Consider the following 21,767-nt stretch of genomic DNA (forward strand, 5'->3'; position numbering starts at 1 on the left):
CTGATATTAGGAAGTGAGGATAGTTCTGCATTGCGGTATATTCTTACCTTCAAGCCCTGCTTTTTATTATTAAGATACAAACTGTAAACATTTCTAACCCTTGCAATTCATGGGGAGAAAGGGTCTCTCAGTCCGTCCTACCCCCCCAGAACAGGGAAGGAATAGAATAATTAACTTCAGAATTTTTCTGTTAGAATAGCTGCCAAATGTAGCAGGTGTACTCTGACATAAGTGCCAATGAGTTCATTGTAGCTTGGATTGCAGGCTTTAAAGGGCCATGTTAGGCAGAGCCTTTTTTTAGGCAGGGCATGAGGTTTTAAGACCCATTCTTTTACTGTTGAACTTCAATCATATTATTGTAATTGAGTTTATAAGTGATGGGGCCACAGCTGCTTTTATAGTCTTGCTGGTACACAAAGGTCTTGCTCTACAGGTGCTTGTTATACAAAACTTCACTTATCTGAATAGGAGGAATTAGTGCCCAAACCATGCTGTATATGCCACAGATTCAGATAGTCAAGCAGCTGGATCTGTGTGTGATACAGTAAACAAATAAGCAGGCTTAAACAAGCCTTATTTGTTGCATTTTGCTGATCTGCAACAGCCATTTTGCCAGAAACCATGATGAGAGGGAGGGGAAGGAGACTGGACAAATAAGAGAGCATTTGTTTCCTTGTTTGCCTTTTGCAATGTTTCAGAGGGTTTTCCTGTCGATTTGGGGTCAAAACTCCATGCTTGAGAACGTATTAGAAATTTTCCCATAGTAATTGTTGACACGTTATGCAAAAGCTTGTTTAATTACTGATTTCCAGGAATGCATTATATTCAGTAAACACAACCTGCATGTATATAATAGCCTATGCTGGGGCTTTTTCTTTGTTGGAATGACAAGTAACTAGTAGTCTGAGAGCTGCTTTTAAAAATAAACACTGTCATGAGGAGTGAGCCCTCTTGGTATTGCAACCTTTTTCTTTGGAGTTTGCAATTACAGGCCAAGAAGATAGTGCCTGACAAAGTGGATCGTTTTGATTTTTGACTAAGCAGCACTACTTAGCATGCTTAATGGCTATGAATCAAAATCTTGAAAATCAGATTCCATCTTGTGTGTCGTGCAGTGACTGGGTTACAGAAGTGTCGGGTTATAAAACTACTGTTTTCCATTTATAGCCCTCCCCGAAAAGAACTTGCTACTCAGCCAGTGAAGAGCAATATAAGTCCGCAATCGACGCTGCCGGAAGGACACTGGAGGTTTTGAAAGCGCTGCTACAAAAGGGCCCACCCCCTATTTGGTTCGCAAAGAAACTGGAAACTTTACAGATGACACTGAACAGTTTGAAGAACAGCATAAGTTGATAGATTTAATACAACCTTTTGAGTGACTTCAGTACAGCAGACTGCAGTCCCACCAGAGATTCACAGCTCAAAGCCAAAGAAACAAAGTGCAGCCCAGTGGTAATTTTAGAGTAAGCATGTTGTATAGTCGGTTTGTAAAGTTTACAGGGTCTTATTGGTTCAAAGAGTGAAGATACTGAGCGAAGCTTAAAGTAAGTTATTTAACACAGAATTAAAATACATTTTTTCTATGCCATTTCCTTTGACTTCAGCCTGCCTCCTTTGATTACCAAGAGCATTACAAACATGTAATGGAAACTAAACTGTGAGAATGAAGATTTTTGCTGTGATGCCATTCTCCCCTAATTTAAGTTCACAGCTTCTCACACTGTACAAAAACATAGCTTTGTAAAAGACAGCCTAGAATTTCTTGCACCTCTGCCTGCTGAATCAATTCTCATAAGAAATAGATTACACAAACATTTAACCAGTGAATTGTCCATTTATTTTTCCTAGTTTTCCATAGACAGTAATGGTTGGTGGAAAAAAATCAGACCACACAGCCTATCCCTCTTTCCAAGCGCACAGGGCTGGATGCATGAGTTGTCATGTGGCCTAAATGCTGCAGGTGAAAAAGGCAAGCACCTGAACGGACTCTGAAGATACCTGTGAGGCCTTGGTGCCTGTGGAGGGGCAAGACTTGTCCAGGGCATTGCAGAAGCAGCTATCCAAGTCGAAACATAGCTCAAGGTCTTTTATCTGTCACCAGTTGGCATCATCTTCCCAGTTCAGCTCATCTTGTTCCCAGCCAACATCCACCTAGAATAAAGATAAAATGCATTAATTATACCAACAAGCTCTGTAATAAACAAATATTGCACAGCTAAGCTGCTAAGAGCCATTACTTTTTATTGGCTATCAGTGTTGATACACTTTACGTAGAAGAGTAGTACAAAAGGGATGCCGAAGGCAGAGACTCCATACCTCTAAAGTCCTGGTGGCCAACAGAGTGTTGCTCACAAGCCTCACGATTCCTTTTTTCTAGCATTACTTTGAGAAAGACCATGGGCTGTATCTTAAGCCAGCTATATATATATTTTTTAAACTGATACAACATGTTGAACAAACAGAGGTACCCAAGTTCCAAATTCTCACCTCTGTAATTTCAGCTGCTGCAAATTTAGAAGAGAACTGTGCATCGCATTCGCTGCCGGAAACTGTGTTAAAGTTGTTCTGAATGACAGGATGGGGCCCCAGGTCTGGCAGAATCAGCAGTGCTGACGGAGGTTTGATGTCCGGGACCATGTCAGCAAACCAGTCCAGCTCTGTGTCATGCAACTCTTTCCTCTTCACCTGGATCATATACTCCTCCCCTAAACCACATTCCAACTTGGGAGGCTTCTCTAAAAGCGCCGCTTTGGGCAAACCGATTTCGTCTTGCTGGTGGTCCCTGTGGCCGTAGCTGCCACTATTGATGCTGGGTCCCGGAGATGGATTACATTTGAGAGTTCTGAATTCTTTTCTGAGCTCAAACATCGTTGGAGGCAGCTGCAGCTCTGCGATGTCATTTAACCCTACAGCAGTGAGGCTGTTTCCTGAGGAGAGTTTCAAGTTAGGGCTGTCAGCTGCACCGTCCCAAGATTTGCCGTCTACATCGTGACCAGCAAGACAGGGACTGCTGTTCACACAAAACTCTTTCCTTTGGCTCTCTACACTTTTGTCAGCCTCTGGCTTTTCACCCTCGCTCCAGTCTGGCCATTCCTCTCCTATCTTCTCAACTGCATGCTGATAACTTCCACCATTCCTCAATATATTTAGTCCACCAGGAACCCCGCTTAAGTGCAGAGAGTCTTGTTCTCCTGTGAAAGACACAGAGCATATGTCTGTTTTGAGGAGGGATGCGTTATAAAAATTGAAACACACCAACATACATGACTCCTTGCATTGAAGAGACAATCCAAGCTGAAGAAAAGTCCACCAGATCAGAACATATTAACCTAGCCTGACATCTCTTACAGCTATCAACCTAACCAGTTAAAAATAGTAAGTTCAATGATATGAAAGGTCTGCAGTCTAAAGTGGGTAAGAGCTATAAATGCTAGATTTTTTTCAATACGGCAAAAGGCACTGGAGAATCTTCAGAGCCTTTTTAGAAGCAAGGACTGTGGCAATGAAAAAGAAAAAGCCAGGATTACCTTCCCTTAAGGCGACATGAGAATCTTGCCTTGGCACATGGATCCTGCTGCTGAAGGGAAGATTCCCAGAGCTGGGGCACTTGAGAAACATGGAGTTATTCTTCTGCAGGGGCTGATAAATCAGCCTTCTCTGGCAACTTACTACATGATTAGGAGAGTCTACAAGGATACACAAACCAAAAAAATATGGAAAAATCATCTATCAACAATATTTGCTTTTCAAAACTTCCACTTATTCATACGCAAAGGTTTCATTCTAAGCAGTTTAAAGTATAGCTAAATTTATTTTGAATTCTGGCATCCTTTAATGAAGCCAACCAATCCGAATACATTTAGTATTTGCACTTAACTGGGATTTATTTTTGTCAGTTGCACTTTTTAGCATACCAAGCGCATTTGATCACTCTGCCCTGATTTCCCACAAACAGGTCTTCGGGAAAGACAAGGGTTTCTTTCACTTGTTAGGCTATGAAGGCAGTAAGAAACAGCAGAGTCTGTTGTGCTTTTTTTAAAAAAAGAAACTTCAAACACTGCAAGCCTAGCTGGGGGAGCAGGAGCATATTTATTTCCTTTGTGTTTTAGTTTGGGGGAAGATATCCAACAGCATGGGAGACTCCTGCTGTCTGTGTCCAACCAATGGAAGTTAGAGCTGGAAAGGGATGAAAGCTGTTAATCATTGTTGCCAGAGGTCCATGTGCCCTCAGTGGAATGAAAGATACCTAATCTGGGCTTTTAGGCACTGTGGTGTTGTCATAAACCCATAACAAACTGTTTTGACAACATACATTTAGGAAGGTAGGCACCAAACCTTTTACATAGACTTGAACACCAGACTCAAACAACTTTATAGAAAGGAGGATCATCTGCAGAGACAATTTCAAGATTCTGGAAGACTTTAAATGAGAGCTTGTTCCCCCTCCACCCAAGAGAGATTCTACCCATACATACTTAAAATTTAAGTAAAGGTTCCATTTAAAATAGATTCAGGAGCTGGGGGGGGGGGATGAGAGGACAACCAGCTGCTCAGCATGCACACAAAATATGAACAGCTGAGCCTATTACAATTGGCGCATAGTATTTTTTATTAGGCTTGTTCCATCGATGGGAGCAATGACCTCTACTAACCACTAGTCACCCAGTGCGCTTTTCACTCACATGCCACAAGTAAATTTTCTGTTTAGAGCTGGTTGCCTAAACATCCCAACCCTGAGGAGAAAATCACTGGGTTCGGCACCTATTCCCAGCTGAGAGCTAACCGTCAGCCCTGGTGTTTTCCTAATTAGAGCATCAATGCCGTGTCTTTCAGAAAATAGTTCACTAATTATAATCTGTTGCTCCAGTTACAATCTCTGCTCTGGTTTGAGAAGAGCAGGCCTATGTGCAGCTCAACTGGTTTGTAGGAGAGCTTGAAACCTGCTGTTATTTACTTACCTTCTGGGGAAAGGTCTGTGGTTTTCGTGAAGCTTGGAGCTGAGCTTTTGAAGATCTTTGTCCTGTCGCCTCCCACAACAACTTCTGGTCCGAGCAGTGAAACCAGCACCCCTAAGCTTTGCAGAGTTGCAGCCACCAGGGAGTCGCTGGTATCTCGCAGCCCCAGTAAAACCTAGAATAAGGACAGGCTATCAGGCAAAAGCCCGTTCAACTGGGGAACCGTTTGCTGCAGGTTCTTAACCCTCTCTTGACAGCCCAACCAAGACCCTGTGACATGCTTCAATCCTCTAGCCAACTTCCTTCTGAAACCAATGCGGGTAAGTGAGCAAGCCCCACCTCCCTTCAACACCCTGGGCCTCTTCACAAAACCAGTAATAATGAGACACTAGATAGCATCTGCTTATGGTGGAGTCTAACCCTGAACACAGACATAAGGGTTTGGAGAAGGAGGTTCAGTGTGAGTCATGCCAAAAAACAGGATTTGTCGACTAAATGGGAAATAGGGCTATGATTGCACAGCACGGGCTGTACGACAGGGATGGGAAATCCGTGTGATTCGAATCCAGTTCCCAGGGATGGAGGCCCCCGTTTCCTGGCCCTGCTTTAGGAGAAGGGCACATTTGTTTCTGCAGTTACACACAGCAGCAAAGCTGAAGAAGGGGGGAGATAGGACATGTGGATATACCGTATTTTTCGCACCATAGGACGCACCTTGTTTTAGAGGGGGGAGAACAAGGGGAAAAAATTCTTCCGCTCTCTGCCCAGCGCCCCTTCAGCAAAGCGACAGGAAGCACTGCACAGAGAGTGGGAGAATTTTCCCTCTTGTTTTCCCGCTCTAAAACAAGGTGCCGTTTAAGGTGCGTTCAGGCGGCTACCTTGGAAGCCTGGAGAGCTAGAGGGGTCAGTGCGCACCAACCCCTCTCGCTCTCTAGGCTTCAGGTTCCTTTCGAACTCTGGGGCTGGCGGGGGGAAGCCCACCACCAGCCCCAAAGAGCAGGTCTGGGAGCAGAGGAAAGGCGCAGCAGAGAGGCTCCTGCCATAGCCGCGCGTCACCTCTCCAGCAGGGAGAGGATCGCGGGACTATGACTTCTTTAGCCCCGCACGCGCTCTCCCGGCTGGAGAGGTGACGCGCGGCTATGGAGGCTCTTGCCATAGCCGCGCGTTACCTCTCCAGCCGGGAGATGGCCGCAGGGCTATGGTGTCTTCGCTCCATAGGACGCACACACATTTCCCCTTCATTTTTGAAGGGGAAAAAGTGCGTCCTATAGAGCGAAAAATACGGTACTTTATAGATATGGGCAATAAGATTGACTTCTGCCAGTGCTGGACAGCCTTTGTTTTGTCGGGAAACAAGTGCCTTCTTGATACGTTAGTCCCAGATTCCTGCCTTGTCATATTCACCTGTGGCAATATAACATTTTTCAGCTCTTTCTGAGTGAACAGCTCTGCGTAGGCATCTAGGTGAGACAGCAATACCATCCGAACGTGCTCTTCATGCACCTCAAACAGTTTCAGCAGCACGGGGCTGACGTGCGCCTGGAACACGGCCGGAGACAGCAGGCCATTGATTTGGCTCTCGCCCACTTTATCTAAAGCAAAAAGGGTTGGAAGGGTCAACGGGGTGTCTGCTGAAGTTGGTGATTTGAAACCGCCAGCGCGGACAGGAAAATGTCTCTACTACCACACAAAGCCTTCAATCTTACAGTAATGTGTGGCAGCTTTTCTCTAGCGATGCTGCAGCTGGGAGCAGAAGCTTAGTGCTTCCATCAGCCAGAGAAGCGGCAGCTGCAGGGAATGCTTCTTCTCTGCCCCCAAATTCCCAGTTGGCCTGGGATTGTAAAATGGAAGGAAAGCATGCGCGGGTATCACACACTGCCCAGGGCACTAAGGGCTGCTGGGTTGTGTGGCTCTGCGAGAGTTACAGCAAGCCACCTTGAGAATCGTGGTCTAAAGATGGGACACAAATAAATGACGAAGCAGCAGCAAGTCCAATGCATTGACCTATTGACTTCTCGTGGTTGTAGGTGGGCAGGCGCTATAGGAAAAGCAGCCTGGAGCCTTACGGGAAAAGGAATGGCACCAGTGGGTGAGAAGCAGAGTACCTTTCTTGTGCCTGGTACGTTTAGGCCAGAGGACAAGCTAATCTCTACAAGGGAGTTAGAGCATCAAGCGAGAAGGAGAGGCAGCAAGAGGAAAGAATGGCCGTATTGTGGGCAGGTGTATAATGGTACAGCTTCAGCACAGCTTGAAATTCTCCATGCACTCACACTTCTAATGTGTTGCGCTTAATCTGAAGAGATAATGAAAATTTCACCTTTTCTTGGACCAAGAAGATGGGGAAGGAAACTCTTGACAGCTACTGGCTCAGCAAACACAAGTGGATTGAGCAACAGAGGTACCAACCGCAAAGCGATCAACTTTTCTGACAAGCCAGCCACTCTGTCCAGCAGGAATCTGTGTTGAGAGAGAAATTGCTCAGCCTTCGTCATTATTGCCTCGCAATGCAATTGCTGCACCAATTTCCTCCTTTCTCGCTCGCCCATTTACAACCCAAACACTGGTAGAGTGTATGCCTATACATTAGAGTACTGGTGTGCTTGAAGTGAGGAATGTCAAGTGTCTCTAAACATCTACAGAGTGCAATTCTTTCAGTCCTACATATCATAGCTCAGTCCTACACAATTATTTGCATGATCAGACCACCATTCAGACCAGTAGCGCTCAACCAGCTAACTTCCCCAACCCTATGTTTGGTTATTTTTACTTTTAAAATGTATCTTTCTTTTTTTTGGCAACAAAATGGTGCTTATTGTTTATGTTGAAAATATGGAATGGGCATGGGGGAGAGAAATGTTCACTGCATGCTTCACAACTTAACTAATACCCAACTGTCTAAAGTGGGGGCTCTGTTGCCACTACGTTACGGTCCTAAAATGAACTAGTTGAGACCGTGATTCTCATTTGCACCCTCATATACATGAGAACTAGTAATTAGACAGGACGTCACTTGCAGTCATTACAAAAGGAAGATATTTTTCTGCAACGTGCCACTGTTCTGACAGACACAAAACAACGTTTTTCAAGAATGTTACCACAGCTTTTTTGGAGTTAAAAGGACCCCTTTTCAATTGTGCATTAAAACCAAATCACACAGTTGATGCCCACAGTTACCAGAGAAAATACTAATAAAAATACTATAGAAAAGAAGACTTTTTATAAATAGTGGCAAGCTAACCTAAGTAATCAATTAGCTACTGACATATTTCACTTACTTGAAAAATTCAGTTTTCTCCTCTTCCGTTTTCAGTGTTAGACTGTTCAGAAAGCTCACAACTTCCAGAAAATCATTTCTGATAATAAACAAAAGTCACTATGCATCAAGAATTGAGAAGCAGAAGCGAAAGGAATTCAGTATCCACAAAGGAACAGAAACGCTTTAGTAAAGTAGAGATAGTAAAAGAAGGGTAAGGCTATTGTATCTTAGTGTTCTGTTGGAAGCAACCCAGAGTGGCTGGGGAAACCCAGCCAGATGGGCAGGGTATAAATAATATATTATTATTATTATTATTATTATTATTATTATTATTATTATTATTATTATTATTTTGTCTCATCTCATGCTGCTGGAAATCAAGGGGTTAGCTAATGAAACTGAATGCTGGAAGAATCAGGAAAGACAAAAGTACTTATTTACATGGTGGTATGAGATCACTGGCGCCAGGTATAGGGGGTGCTAGGGGCTCCAGCCCCCTCAATATTTAGAATCAGGAGGTCCAGCCCCCCCAATATTGAGGGGGGCAACATCCCCGTCACTGCTAGGCACCCCAGCCCACACCCAGAAGCCGAAAGGGGGATGGGATGAGCAAGGGTGAGCAGCGGAGCCCAGCACTGCGCTCCTCCTCCTCCCCACAGCATGTCCCACTAGAGCGGATGCGTCATGTGATGCACCCCCCATGTAACTGGTGTTGGCACCTCTGTATGGGATTCACTTCTACATGATGTAGCGATTGATGGCCCCCACCATCCCTGACGGCTTTAAAAGGGGGTGAGACATTCATGAAGGAGCAGCTGATTACTGCAATGCGCTCTATGTGGGGCTACCTTTGAAGGTGACCTGGAAACTACAACTAATCCAGGATGCGGCAGCTAGACTGGTGACTGGGAGCGGCCACCAAGACCATATAACACCGGTCTTGAAAAAACTACACTGGCTCCCGGATACGTTTCCGAGCACAATTCAAAGTGTTGGCGTTGACCTTTAAAGCCCTAAATGGCCTCGGCCCAGTATACCTGAAGGGGCATCTCCACCCCCATCGTTCTGCCCGGACGCTGAGGTCCAGCTCTGAGGGCCTTCTGGCAGTTCCCTCGCTGTAAGAAGCCAAGTTACAGGAAACCGAAGGCAGAGGGCCTTCTCGGTAGTGGCACCCACCCTGTGGAACATCCTCCACCAGATGTCAAAGAGAAAAATAACTACCAAACTTTTAGAAGACATCTAAAGGCAGCCCTATTTAGGGAAGCTTTTAATGTTTAATAGGTTATTGTATTTTAGTGTTTTGTTGGAAGCCACCCAGAGTGGCTGGGGAAACTCAGCCAGATGGGGGGGTATAAATAATAAAATTATTATTATTATTATTATTATTATTATTATTAAAGGCTAGTAGTCATGATGCCTACATTGTACTCCCACTGACAGTATACCTCTGAATACGCTAATCTAGAAGGGTGTATGGCTTGATCTAGCAGGGCTTTTCTTACAGTCTTAGTAGTCGTATCTTGGTTTTCAAATGCCTTGGTACTCGGACATTTTGACTCCCGAACACTGCAAACCTGGAAGTGAGTGTCCCGGTTTGCAAACGTTTTTCGGAAGCCGAACGTCCGACGCAGCTTCTGCTTGAGTGCAGGAAGCTCCTGCAGCCAATCAGAAGCGCTGCCTCGTTTTTCGAACCATTCCGGGAGTTGAATGGACTCCCAGAATGGATTAAGTTTGACAACCAAGGTACCACTGTAGAATTAAAATTTGGGGTTGTATCCAACGATGTTCTGCTCAGCACAATGGACCTATGTTAGTCATGCCCATTAACTTCAACTGGGTCTAGGAAAGTACAACCAACAGTGGATACAACTCTTTCAACTTTAGAAGGAAATTATAGGACCTGGCCTTAGCCTACTTAAGTCTTCAGATGAATACTTCAACTTCAGTATGTATATCAACTGACAGAACTGAATTACGCAACAATTCAAATAAGAGGATACCGTGACATTTCTCTTAATCATAACTTCTTGCAATTATGGTAGGGAAGGATATTTTGTTTACCAGAGGCCAGAATTTAGGCAATTTCGACCACTGGGTGTGAGAAATGTCGGCAAATGTAACCTAGAAAATCGGGATTTCTAAGAGGATTTCTAAAATTGGAGTGATTGTACTTGTAGCATATGATGGTCACTTTAATCCCCCGCTCCTAATCCGTAATTAAATTCTTTTAAGGAGTACGCTTGTTACATATCCCTAGTTGTACAGCTTCTTTCACCCACACTCAAGAAACCTCTGATGATGACCTCTGAATTTCATACTTAGGTAAGCTTTTAAGGCATCGGCACGCATTCTAAGAATATGCTCACCTGAAGAATTCATGCAGCAATAAACTGGACAGTGGAGAGCGGCCCATAAAATCTGGGTTTAGCAAAGAAGACCGTAAGGTGTGGTGAAAGCTGGATATAACGTCTTCTGAAACTGAAAGACAGTTGAGCAATCAAATCTACATTGGAAACTCAAGAGCAAAAAGACAGCTTCAAGCAATAGTGGTAAGGCAATTAAGGTTCATTCTTCTGCACCATAAGCTTAACAGCAACACTTTCAGCAACAGGAATGACTTTTCCTGCAGCTTAAGAATGCAGAAAACAAGGTTTGGCCAGATGGCAATGCAAACACTAAGTACTAAGAAATATCCTTCCAAACCAACACAAGGAGAGAACACCCTTAAAAATAATATTAGCTTCTACTTTAGGACTTAGTCCTACTTGATAAATTACAGGAAAGTACCCTTAAGGAAGTCATTCCTCGTGCCATTTAGCTGGTGGAGCTTCCACAGGTATGTGGCACAAATGCCTGGGAATATTTAGGGCAGATTCTCTTCCACCAAGTGGGCCAATAATATAAAATATGCCAGAATGACCTCAATGCAGATTACCATGCTATTTATCTAAACCCTTAGCTAATATATGCAGGTGGGACAATTAAGCCATTGCTATGTTTGCACTGGGACGCGGGTGGCGCTGTGGGTTAAACCACAGAGCCTAGGACCTGTCGATCAGGTCAGCGGTTCTAATCCCTGCAACGGGGTGAGCTCCCGTTGCTCGGTCCCTGCTCCTGCCAACCTAGCAGTTCAAAAGCACGTCAAAGTGCAAGTAGATAAATAGGTGCCGCTCCAGCGGGAAGGAAAACGGCGTTTCTGTGCGCTGCTCTGGTTTGCCAGAAGCGGCTTAGTCATGTTGGCCACATGACGTGGAAGCTGTACGCTGGCTCCCTCAGCCTATAAAACGAGATGAGCGCCGCAACCCCAGAGTCGGTCACGACTGGACCTAATGGTCAGGGATCCCTTTACCTTTACATTCTGCATATACTCTAGAGCGCTGAGAAACCATTTTAAATAGCAAACCACTGTTAGCTACTGCACAGCGCTTGCATTTAGGACAGCTGTTGCTCAGACTCAATACAGTAGAATCTCTCATGGAGGAACCCTGTGTATTAAAGTCCCTTAATACCATTCATTACAATCTTTAAAAGGCGACATGTTGTCCCTGAAATTGCAAACAAAACCATCACATCACTTAAGAGGTCATTTCCTACGTGGAACCAGGACATTTGTTCAACAACACCACCAAATTCTGAACTATCGGGAAAATAATAGACAACTCAATTCCTCCGGAGTGAATGTTCTGCTAAGGCAACAATTTTAACTGCCAGGACATATTTTCCATACCAAAAGCAGCCCCTTAGAAGAGTCAGTCACAAAGGGGACTTGGGGTTACTTATTTGCAATGATGCCATTTCAATTCCAAGAACTCTTACCCTCTTCATTTAAAAAAGTCAGCAGGTTTTCAACCATTACGCCAAATGAGTAGGCATCACGGGAATGCCCTTGGCCGTCAGGAAGAAGCTGGAAGTCGTCAGACTAGAGTAATAGAAAGAGGATCACACAGCAGAAATTGGCTTCGTCCCTTTGAAAATACTTCCCACCTCTGACTCCAGACAGTTTGTACAAAATTTATTTTATAGCCCTGCCTTTCCATTAAAGTGTTCAACGCAAATTACAAATATTAAGAACAATACCATAACAAAATACAAAAACAATGGAAAACAACAGACCATATAGTAGCAAGGAGTCTAAAAAACACAAAAGCTTAAAAGTCTAGTCACAAATTGGGGGGAAAAACAGGATACTGAATTTTAAATACACTTTACATGTTAAAATACGACTTGAAAAGGCAAGCAGGGATTTTGTGGAGCCAAATTTGGACTCTGGTTAAAAATGTTTACAGACAAAAAATCCAGAGACAACGTTCTTGAGGGTTTCCCCACGCAATTCCAAAATAGAAATTTAATAGCAACTTCATCTTAGCATCTTTTAAAGTATCTTCCCCACAGAAGATAACGTTAAGTTAGCTGCTTATTGGCTCCACCCATCAAATTAAAAATGGATAGTTTTCTGAGCTTATTTTTCAGATCTCCCACATAAACAATGGAGAAAACTTACCAGTTCTTCAGGTGGAATGCCAGTCTTCTCCCGTATTGACTTGATACTATGTAGGAACTATAAAGAGAGAAGAAGCCTTTGAGCCAATGAATGGTGATTTTAGCACTGGGCAAGACTATTGCTTATTAAATTTGCACACCACACTTCATCGGTAGATCTCAGGGGGATTGAAACATGACAAATTACGAAAAGCATATACTACAGAAGTCTTCACATGTTAGCTGTCATCCTTATAATCTGGGCCATACATTGATCAAATATTCAAGAAGCTGCGTCTTTCCTCTCTGTTTCACCCCGGAAGTAGCAGCTATCCAGAATGCCTTGTCCAACACAGTGCTCTGTAGAAGCATGGACTCAACAGGATATATTAAAGTGGGAATAAAACCACTACACATGCCTCTATTTCGTGGAGTTAGTTTCCTTTTACGGCTCCATCATAGAGGAAGATTGCATAGTACTGTGCCAGCCAAAAGGAACAGGAGGTGCTGATGATGATAATAGGCATGTTGTAAACACAATTTGATCTTTTTCCCTTATGGGGTATCCAGGAGCCCATATAGAGTCCTTACGTGGGTTCCCTATTGGTAGGAGAAAATAACAGAGGCCAACCAGAGAATATTGTGAAGCAAAGCGGCTAGTAAGCCTGATCTTTATTGATCTGTTGCAACAGGGTGCTCCCCCACATGCAGGAAAGGTGTGCCTGCCCTTATATAGACATTTTAAATTCCCTGCCCTGCAGTTCAAGACCATACATCATACATACATCACAGAAGAGGTAACCCAAGACCACCACTCCATACATCATACATACACCACAGAAGGGGTGTAACCCAAGACCACCACCCCACAAACATCATACCTACATCACAGAAAAGGCGGTCTACAACAGAAATTTGAATGTTGTTGTTCTTTCTGTCTGCCAGGTTATCTGATAATGCCTTATCTGATTGCCTTTCCTGGTAGTCTGCCCATCCCTTTGAAATGGGATTACTAAATTCCTGTAACAAGGAAGGTTTTTTTCACCTCCTCCCTCCTTGCAGAGAAACATTTGGTCAGCTTGGGAGTCAAAATGGTTTCAGGACAGTCTTTCTGTGCTGCTTCAGACATGTTATATATTTATGTACGTGTTTGCTTGGTACATTTATGAACATTTATTATATATCTAAGACCTTAAAATTCTTATAACAGCACTTCTAAAATTCTTATTTGAAAGATGCACCTAAGAATAGCCTGACTCACATGGCACAGTAAACCAAACAACGGCTTGCCGGGAAACTGAAAATGTGCAGGCTCCAGGAGAGGAGCTCACAGCTGCTTCGCTCCTCTACAGTCCTTTGTGCTCTCGTGCCGCGCTGAGCTAAGCCAACACTTGCCTTATTGGGTGGACCAAACTAGGATTACTGATTAAGCTCTGTCATCAATAACCATGAGCTGCAGCCAAGAATAAACCCACAAAACCCAAGTGGCAATAGCATTGCTCTCAGGTTTGCCATGTTATTAAAAAAAGGTTGAGTTGATTTCATTTGTGATATTTTACTTCACGTTTAGGAAATATTTTGTATACTTCTTTGCTATGTTTATTGTCAATTTCTTCTTGTATTTTTGTCCTTGGTAATGTGTAATGTTTATGCTGATACTAAAGCAGATGCTCTATTTAGTCGTGCTTTTACAGAATGTAGAAATTCCCTGGTATTATTTGTATAACCCAGGCATAAGCAAACTCGGCCCTCCAGACATTTTGAGACTACAATTCCCATCATCCCTGACCCCTGGTCCTGTTAGCTAGGAATGATGGGAGCTGTAGTCCCAAAACATCTGGAGGGCCGAGTTTGCCTATGCCTGGTATAACCTACGTTGTTGTTAACCACCTGCTTTGTTCAAATATAAGCAGGATATAAATTGCCCAAATACCGGTAAGTCAATAACTTGCTTGTTCATTGCAGCCTACAGGAGCTAGTGAACTTTTGGCTAAAAGATAATTAGCTGCCAGTCTTGCTGAACGCCATCATTTAAGGCAGCATTAAATGCCCTCCAGGCAATGTTCTAGTCCAGCTAGTCAGGGTTGCTGGAAGATGCAGTCCAACGACATCTGTGGGGTCCATGTTTGCCACTCCTGGTTTAGGGAATCTGCAAGCTGGCTTCACCCTTTATTTCAAGGCAACAAGGCTTGCTAATGAGCCCACACGCATTTCAACCTAACAAACTTTAAATTACCCGACGCAGGGAGTTCAATAGCAAAGACCACCCAGAAGCCAGGAAATGCCCTCCTTGGGCATGGCAAAGGAGTGGCCTATGTGACTCTACCTCTGCTGTTGCTTCATTCTGGTTGCAGACAGTTTCCATGCCTCCTAGCTTCCAGTGCCCATCTTCACTCACAAATACAGAAGATAAGCAAACATTGTTGTGTGTCAGGTGTCCCTAGAATACATTTTGAAAGGAAGGGAAAACATACAATAAGACTGGGAATAATTGTAGGCATAAAGCGCTCGTTAGTACTAATTGGGTGTCACGAGACTCCAGAGGAGCGCTGCCAAAACCACAGAGGAGGTTTATATGCCACCAGAGAGCTCTTGCGAGGAGAGGAGCTGTATGCCAGGCCAAATTTAACTAGCATAACTCAGTTTACTCCCAGCACACCATATCTGGGCAAGGAGAGAAATTTATGCTGCCTCAGGGTGTGCTCCCTTCAAATCTGCAGAAGAAGCACAAAACAACTGCTGAACAAACCAGATGGGAGACATTGCAATGAATCATGTAAAAGACTGGAAAAATACAAAGCCAGTTTCAGAAGGCACGTGATCTGTTGTGTATTTCAAAAGGCATTTTCCTTTATTCCAACACCTATGGCCAGATGGCTATACTGCCAACTTCCCAGCAGAAATGAATTTCCTTTCACTGCAAAACCCACAACTCCCAACTCCAGGAGCGTAGGAAGATCACTATTCTTTATGCTACTAATTTCAAATAGCATCATTTCACATGTCACACACATATAAACCTCCTCTTCTTGCTGTTCTCCCACACCAGCCAAAATTTAATGCATTATTTTAAAAATCAAATTTCTAGTTCAAAACAAAGCATACAAATAACGAGTTTATGCAAAAGTATTAGCTTAATATATCTGCAAAAAAGTGCTCAAAGGAGGTCTTGCAATAAAGAATTTGTTTTACTTTTGGAACATATTACGCAACATGCATATCCAAGGGGTCTTCCTAATATGCCGTTTCAAAACCAGACAGTGTCAATCATCAATATATTACCCTGGAAGACTGAATGAGGCCTCCGAAGAACTCATCAATCCTTCTTGCCATCTGAAAGCAGCCCAGTAGCTTTGCTATCAGTTAGCATTAAGTAAATTAATTTAGCTTTGAAACTGCTCATTTGAAAAAAAAAACAAGCAGACTGAAGACATATGATTTTACATGTCCAATATCTTGCATTCAAAGTAGCACAATGACCAGTTCGTCAAGCAAAGCTCCCTCCATACATTACAATTAGTTTAGGCCATGCCAATCAATGTGGTGCCCTCCAGATGTTGTGGACTCCAACTCTTATACCTAACCATGGGCAGATGAGCATTGTGGTCAAACTACCTAGAGGGCACCAATGTTTTTCTATCCTAAACATTCACCTCTATTCCTAGAAGTAGAGAGAAAACCAAACCCAAAACTCACCCTATCATGGAGGAAGACAAGAGCCTGCAAAACATCATAGATACCAGCACATATCTCTGGAGAAGAGAGGGTCTCCAGTACTTTCTCCAGTGGCTGAACACGCTCTGTAACCAGGTGGATTCCATCTGTTTCCACAGTACAAGAAAGGAATCGCAGGAGGCAAGGGTGGCGTAAAGTTTTCAGGTGCTTTCAAAATGCAAGATAAAGCCACTCAGTATGGGGTACCACACATTATACATCACACTTTAAAATAGGGAAAATGAACAGTAGTCTACATTGCTTTTTTTTGGCACTGCTTGATTTTCACATGATACGATTTGATTATTTAATTTCTACGCTGCTTAATATATTTAAAATATATCCAGGAAGTGTAGAAAAAAACAACAACCCCTGAAGCAACAGTAGTCAAATAAAATATTACAAAAATACAGAGTTACATATTAAAAAGTTGCATTAATACAAAGTTACTTATGTAAATTGGTATCAATTCATTTTCCTTCTGACATACCCTCCCTTCTCAGCCTCCTGGTTCTCACCCTGGGTTCGAACAAACTCCCCACCCACAAAATCCTCACAACGAGAAGAATTTCTGGAAACAGCAGACATCACCATAGGCCTATCACTCTAGATCTGCTTTTCCTGAGCAGGCCCAAGGTGAGTGATGCTCAGGCTGCCTACAGCTGTGTCCCATTCTCCACACCCAGCTCCAGGTGCAGCACATTGGCTGAGTTTTCCCAGGGATCCAGAAGATGGGGAAATGGTCTTTCTCAACTCTCAGCTCTTCCTTCATTTGCCACTTTATTTTCTTGCTCTGTATACCCTTGTTCAATGCTGACAGCTCAATAACGTATTTCTAGTTTTCACCAGTTTCTGCTCATGTTTTGCGCTGGTGAGTTTGAGCTGTGTTGGTTAGCCAAATCTGTTAGAATTCCTGTTAGTTTGCTTTGGCTCCTGCTCTAAGTTGGGTGAGTAGGGGAGAGGGAAAGCCTGCAACAAATGGAGGATATTGTACTATTCCTAACCCGAGAGTTATCATTGTCTCTGAGGTCTTTTTATACGAACCACCCTGGAAACCGCTGGTGAAGCAAGTTCTAAATTTTTAAAAAATAAATAATATGCCAAATATAATACAATACCTTGGCAGCTTTGTTAACATTGTCTTCATTTTCTCTCTTGTACACAAAGACAGAAGCAAGTTTGCCACGCTGCAGTACCGCTGGGTAAATATTGACTCCAGAGGGTAAAGTAAATGGAGGCTCTTGCAACGCATCACGCTTTAAAGCGCTGTTCTCTGAGCCCATTACCTTGTAAACTCAAGCCGTTTTGCAGCGGGGGTTTTCTAGTGTCAAAGCAACTTTAAAGAGAAGCGATTCCAGACAAATTAGTCCCAGGAGATGTTACTGTAAATTCCTCATAGCATTCTCTGCACAAGGATGAAAGACACAATAAATAATTTTAGATATTGTTTTGGCTTTTCTCACACAAGAAAAACATGCATAGGATTGCCCTGAATCAGTCTTGGGACAAAGGGTTTGAATTCCAATCAGTGTGTTAAGCACAGAGATTCCAAGGTTCAAAAGACATCATCAACTTTTAACAGTTCTTTGTGTTAAAGAAACAGCCACACTATTTCTATCAGTTAATGCTAAAACATAAAGCCAGAAGTAGGAATGTACACAGGAAAACACCAGAATCTGCATTCTCTGGAAGCAGCAAATTAGCTGTGCTCACTGCCCAAGCCCAAATTTTGTTCAGTCAAAAGCAACAAAGGCGAGAAGTCCACTTTAAACTTATCCACGAACATGACGTATTCAGGGTTTATAAATGAATCCAAAGAATTTCACAGCATTATAGGATTGTAGAGTTGGAAACCTTTGCCCAACGTGGAACTCGAATCCATGAGATTAAGAGTCTCATGCTCTACGGATTGAGCTATCCACAGACACCTTGAAAAATTTAATATTTTGAAATTGGATCCTTTCAAAAACCTATGCCAATGAGAGAGGAAGAGGACCAGAAAAGTAAATCAATAAGAAACCGGTTTACACACTGTATTAAGAAATAAAGAACTCAGTTGTGTTCATCTGCAACAGGCTATGTAAATCACTTGCGGATTTGCCCCTTGAGTCTGATGTTGAAACCTCTAATCATCCCTATAGGATGCACAATTTTTTCTTTTGTCCTTGGCTCTGAAGGATACAGAAAAAGCCTACTTCTAGTGACGGCCTCTTGTCTTCTAAGCACTTTTGTGTACTTCAGGTATGAATTTTCTGGTTTTCCTCTGCAGCCTTAAGCTTGTAAAACCAAGATTTTTTTAATACTCCGGAAAAATGTGTTTGTTACACAACACCACCCCCACCTGTTTTGTGTGTGGACAAAATCAGATAGAATAGTACTATGTCAAGCCATTAATATTTTTAAGTGTGTTATTTAAGCAAAGTTCGATGAGCACCTGGAATTTAGCGCCAGTTAATTATGTGTTGCTTTATACCAGACCCAGATAAGAAAATCTGCCACTGATGCCGACACACTGCAAAGGTTTTACCACCATTTGCGTTTTTTTGCTTACCCTGTCCAACAAAAAAACAACCCACCTCCTTGACAGCCCTTGCATTTCCCAACTTTTTGCTTTGTAGTAGCAGTATTAATTATAATATATTTATTTATACCCCGCCCATCTGGCTGGGTTTCCCTAGCCACTCTGGGCGGCTCCCAACGGAATATTAAAAATAGAATCAAACATTAAAAACTTCCCTAAACAGGGCTGCCTTCAGATGTCTTCTAAAAGTCAGATAGTTGTTTATTTCCTTGACATCTGATAGGAGAGTGTTTGTTCTCTGGCCAAACTGTGTCATCAGGGAAAGTCTTCAGTTAACATACACACACACACCCAAGTCTTGCAACACTTTCAAAACCAACAGGCCTTCTGTAATAAAAGTTTAAAAGGACAAGAGCTACTTTTGTCAGATGCACTCTTAACTCCCACCACCAATAGCAACGTGGTACGCACACGATTTTTGCGCATCTAGTTCAGGGTGCACTATGTGTCCGACTGGGCTCCGTTCTGCAAGGGGTTCTCCCATAATGAACTGTCCGTGTTTAAGGCGTCTTCCAAGACTTTGGTGTTTTGCTTCAATGTCCAATCACAGCTCTTCCCTGGAGCAAACGAATGTGAAGCAATGTGTTTGAAGGGAAATATCTAATTTGCATTCCACCAGGCCTTAAGGAGAGCCCCAACACTGACAGGCAGCACCATCAACTGATGTGTATCATCATCTTTACCATTATTACTATCATTCTTACCTTTTCTTTACCTTTTTATCATAATTGTTTATTGAATTTGTATACAGTCATACCTCGGGTTGAATGCGCTTCACTTTGAGTACGTTCGAGTTGCGCTCCGCGGCAACCCAGAAGTAACGGAGAGTGTTACTTCCGGGTTTCGCCGCCTGCGCATGTGCTAAAAATTACGTCACGCACATGCGCAGAAGCGGCGAAAAGCAACGTGCGCATGCACAGATGTGCCGTGGCTAGCGGTGTTTGTTTCTGGATGCGACGGGGCTATGGAACGGATCCCGTTCGCATCCCGAGGTACCATTGTACAGTGGTACTTTGGTTTTAAGTACTTAATTCATTCTGGAGGTCCGTACTTAACCTGAAACTGTTCTTAACCTGAGGTACCACTTTAGCTGATGGGGTCTCCCGCTGCTGTCACGCCGCCGGAGCACGATTTCTGTTCTCATCCTGAAGCAACGTTCTTAACCCAGGGTACTATTTCTGGGTTAGCGGAGTCTGTAACCTGAAGCGTCTGTAACCTGAAGCGTCTGTAACCCGAGGTACCACTGTACCGCCCTCTACCCAGAGGTCTCACGGCGGTCCACTGAATAAAACCACGACATACATAACCAAAACAAAAACAACCACCTTGCAATTACGGGGGAAAGACCCCATTACTCTCTCTCACACACATACACACGTGCAATGTAACAAGCAACACAAGCTCCTCCAATGGACTCCGAGCTAGATCCCCACAAACAGTGATCGAAAGGGTTTATTTTTTGGGGGGCCCCCAATTCTCCTGAGAGAGGAGCTAGAAGGAGCTGCCCCAAGGCGGACTAGGCCCGGAGCGGCGACCCCCCCCCCTTCCCGCCCCGCTCACCTGCAGCCCCGAGGGCGGGGGGCGCCCCCCGTGCCGCCCTTCCCTTCGCCGCCCTTCCCTTCGCCGCTCCCGCACCGCCGCTTCTCCCGTCAAGGCGAGTTCGGAGGCGGACTTCCGGCCCGAGGGGCACCATAGAGTCTACACCACAGCAGCCGCTCAGAGGCGCTTCCTACTTCGAGACCAGGAGGCGGACTTCCGGCCCGAGGAGCACCATAGAGTCTACACCACAGCCGCCGCACAGAGGCGCTTCCCACTTCGAGGCCAGGAGGCGGACTTCCGGCCCGAGGAGCCCCATAGAGTCTACACCACAGCAGCAGCCGCGCAGAAGTGCTTCCGCGGAAAGCGGCCGTCAAGAGGGCCGCCATGTTGCGGAGGTGACGTACTTCCTGTCCGGTAGCAAGAGGGCACGGCGACAGGTAGCACGGGCTGATTGCGTCCGGTAGCAACACATAACCCGGGCTGAATGGTTCCGGCCAACCCCTTTCCCGGGGACAGTTTCGGGTTTTTTAACTTATTTATTATTATCCCCCCCGCCCTTCTCATCGGTCTGTCCGTTATCCTAAAAGAAAAAGGAGAGCGGGCTTTTAGGAACTGGGGTGGCTTTAAATGAAAGAAGTGGTGCCGTGCTCTTTTCATTGCAATAATCATCTTCTTGTTGTTATATTTTTTATTTTCTTATTATGTCTTTTATTTTATTTTATTTACAGTATTGGGTTTCTATACCGCGCTATACCCAGAGGTCTCAGGGCGGTTCGCAAAACAAGATAAACATAAAACCACTATATATATATATAGTGTTATTATATACCACTATTATATATATAATGTGTGTGCGCGTGTGTATAAATATATATATATATATATATATATATATGCAGGTTTTGGTGTCCTCGGGTGTCTTCCCGTGTAAAAGTTGGGGTGTCTAGGCGACGTTTCGACGAGGTCTCACTCGTCATCTTCAGGCTGGTGCTTTCGGCTTCTTGTTACTGGAACAGAGCAGGATCTCAGTGTTTGAGTTCCTATAAATACTGTTGAGGGGGTGTGGTGTATAGCCTCCAATGTTCTGGGCAGAGAGGAAGTTCCCAGGCTAGTGTGCCTTTTCTTCTTAAGGAACAAAAGAAGAAAAGGCACACTAGCCTGGGAACTTCCTCTCTGCCCAGAACATTGGAGGCTATACACCACACCCCCTCAACAGTATTTATAGGAACTCAAACACTGAGAT

The 21,767-nt window shown here is 43.8% G+C and overlaps 2 protein-coding genes across 4 annotated transcripts in view; one reads left to right on the forward strand and one right to left on the reverse strand.

The window, feature by feature from the left end:
* Window positions 1–1,588, forward strand: part of FIRRM (FIGNL1 interacting regulator of recombination and mitosis) — a 29,693-nt gene extending 28,105 nt beyond the window's left edge. The window contains exon 23 of the mRNA XM_081914834.1: window positions 1,168–1,588. Coding sequence (XP_081770960.1) covers window positions 1,168–1,353 — 186 coding nt within the window. The 3' untranslated portion in view covers window positions 1,354–1,588. The remainder of the gene's footprint in view (window positions 1–1,167) is intronic.
* SCYL3 (SCY1 like pseudokinase 3) lies at window positions 1,339–20,694 on the reverse strand. Of its 3 annotated transcripts, XM_081914862.1 has the most exons (15): window positions 20,546–20,677; window positions 19,399–19,542; window positions 17,523–17,809; window positions 16,387–16,572; window positions 15,017–15,130; window positions 12,713–12,769; window positions 12,028–12,130; window positions 10,578–10,689; window positions 8,231–8,308; window positions 7,273–7,412; window positions 6,360–6,547; window positions 4,959–5,130; window positions 3,528–3,686; window positions 2,488–3,191; window positions 1,339–2,151 (listed from the first exon to the last, which is right to left on the reverse strand). In XM_081914862.1, the coding sequence occupies exons 3-15, from the start codon at window positions 17,685–17,687 to the stop codon at window positions 2,095–2,097; spliced, it is 2,235 nt and encodes a 744-aa protein (XP_081770988.1). In that variant the 5' UTR covers window positions 17,688–17,809; window positions 19,399–19,542; window positions 20,546–20,677; the 3' UTR covers window positions 1,339–2,094. The 3 variants fall into 3 exon arrangements, with proteins under 3 accessions (XP_081770988.1, XP_081770989.1, XP_081770987.1); XM_081914863.1 differs by lacking the exon at window positions 19,399–19,542 and having other exon boundaries at window positions 17,691–17,809; window positions 20,546–20,694; XM_081914861.1 differs by lacking the exon at window positions 19,399–19,542 and having other exon boundaries at window positions 20,546–20,694.
* Window positions 20,695–21,767: the final 1,073 nt, after the last annotated feature.

Source organism: Podarcis melisellensis, assembly GCF_964234715.1.
Source record: "Podarcis melisellensis genome assembly, chromosome: 6".
Classification (NCBI taxonomy): Eukaryota; Metazoa; Chordata; class Lepidosauria; order Squamata; family Lacertidae; genus Podarcis; species Podarcis melisellensis.

Excerpts from the sequence above, each read along its gene's own strand:
- SCYL3 (XM_081914861.1), bottom strand. The coding sequence starts at position 17,687 with ATGGGCTCAGAGAACAGCGCTTTAAAGCGTGATGCGTTGCAAGAGCCT. Across the intron at positions 8,309-10,577 it reads TTGCTGCATGAATTCTTCAG|AAATGATTTTCTGGAAGTTG; the intron begins GTGAGCATATTC and ends GTTTATTATCAG. Across the intron at positions 2,152-2,487 it reads CAGCAGCTGAAATTACAGAG|GTGGATGTTGGCTGGGAACA; the intron begins GTGAGAATTTGG and ends TCTTTATTCTAG.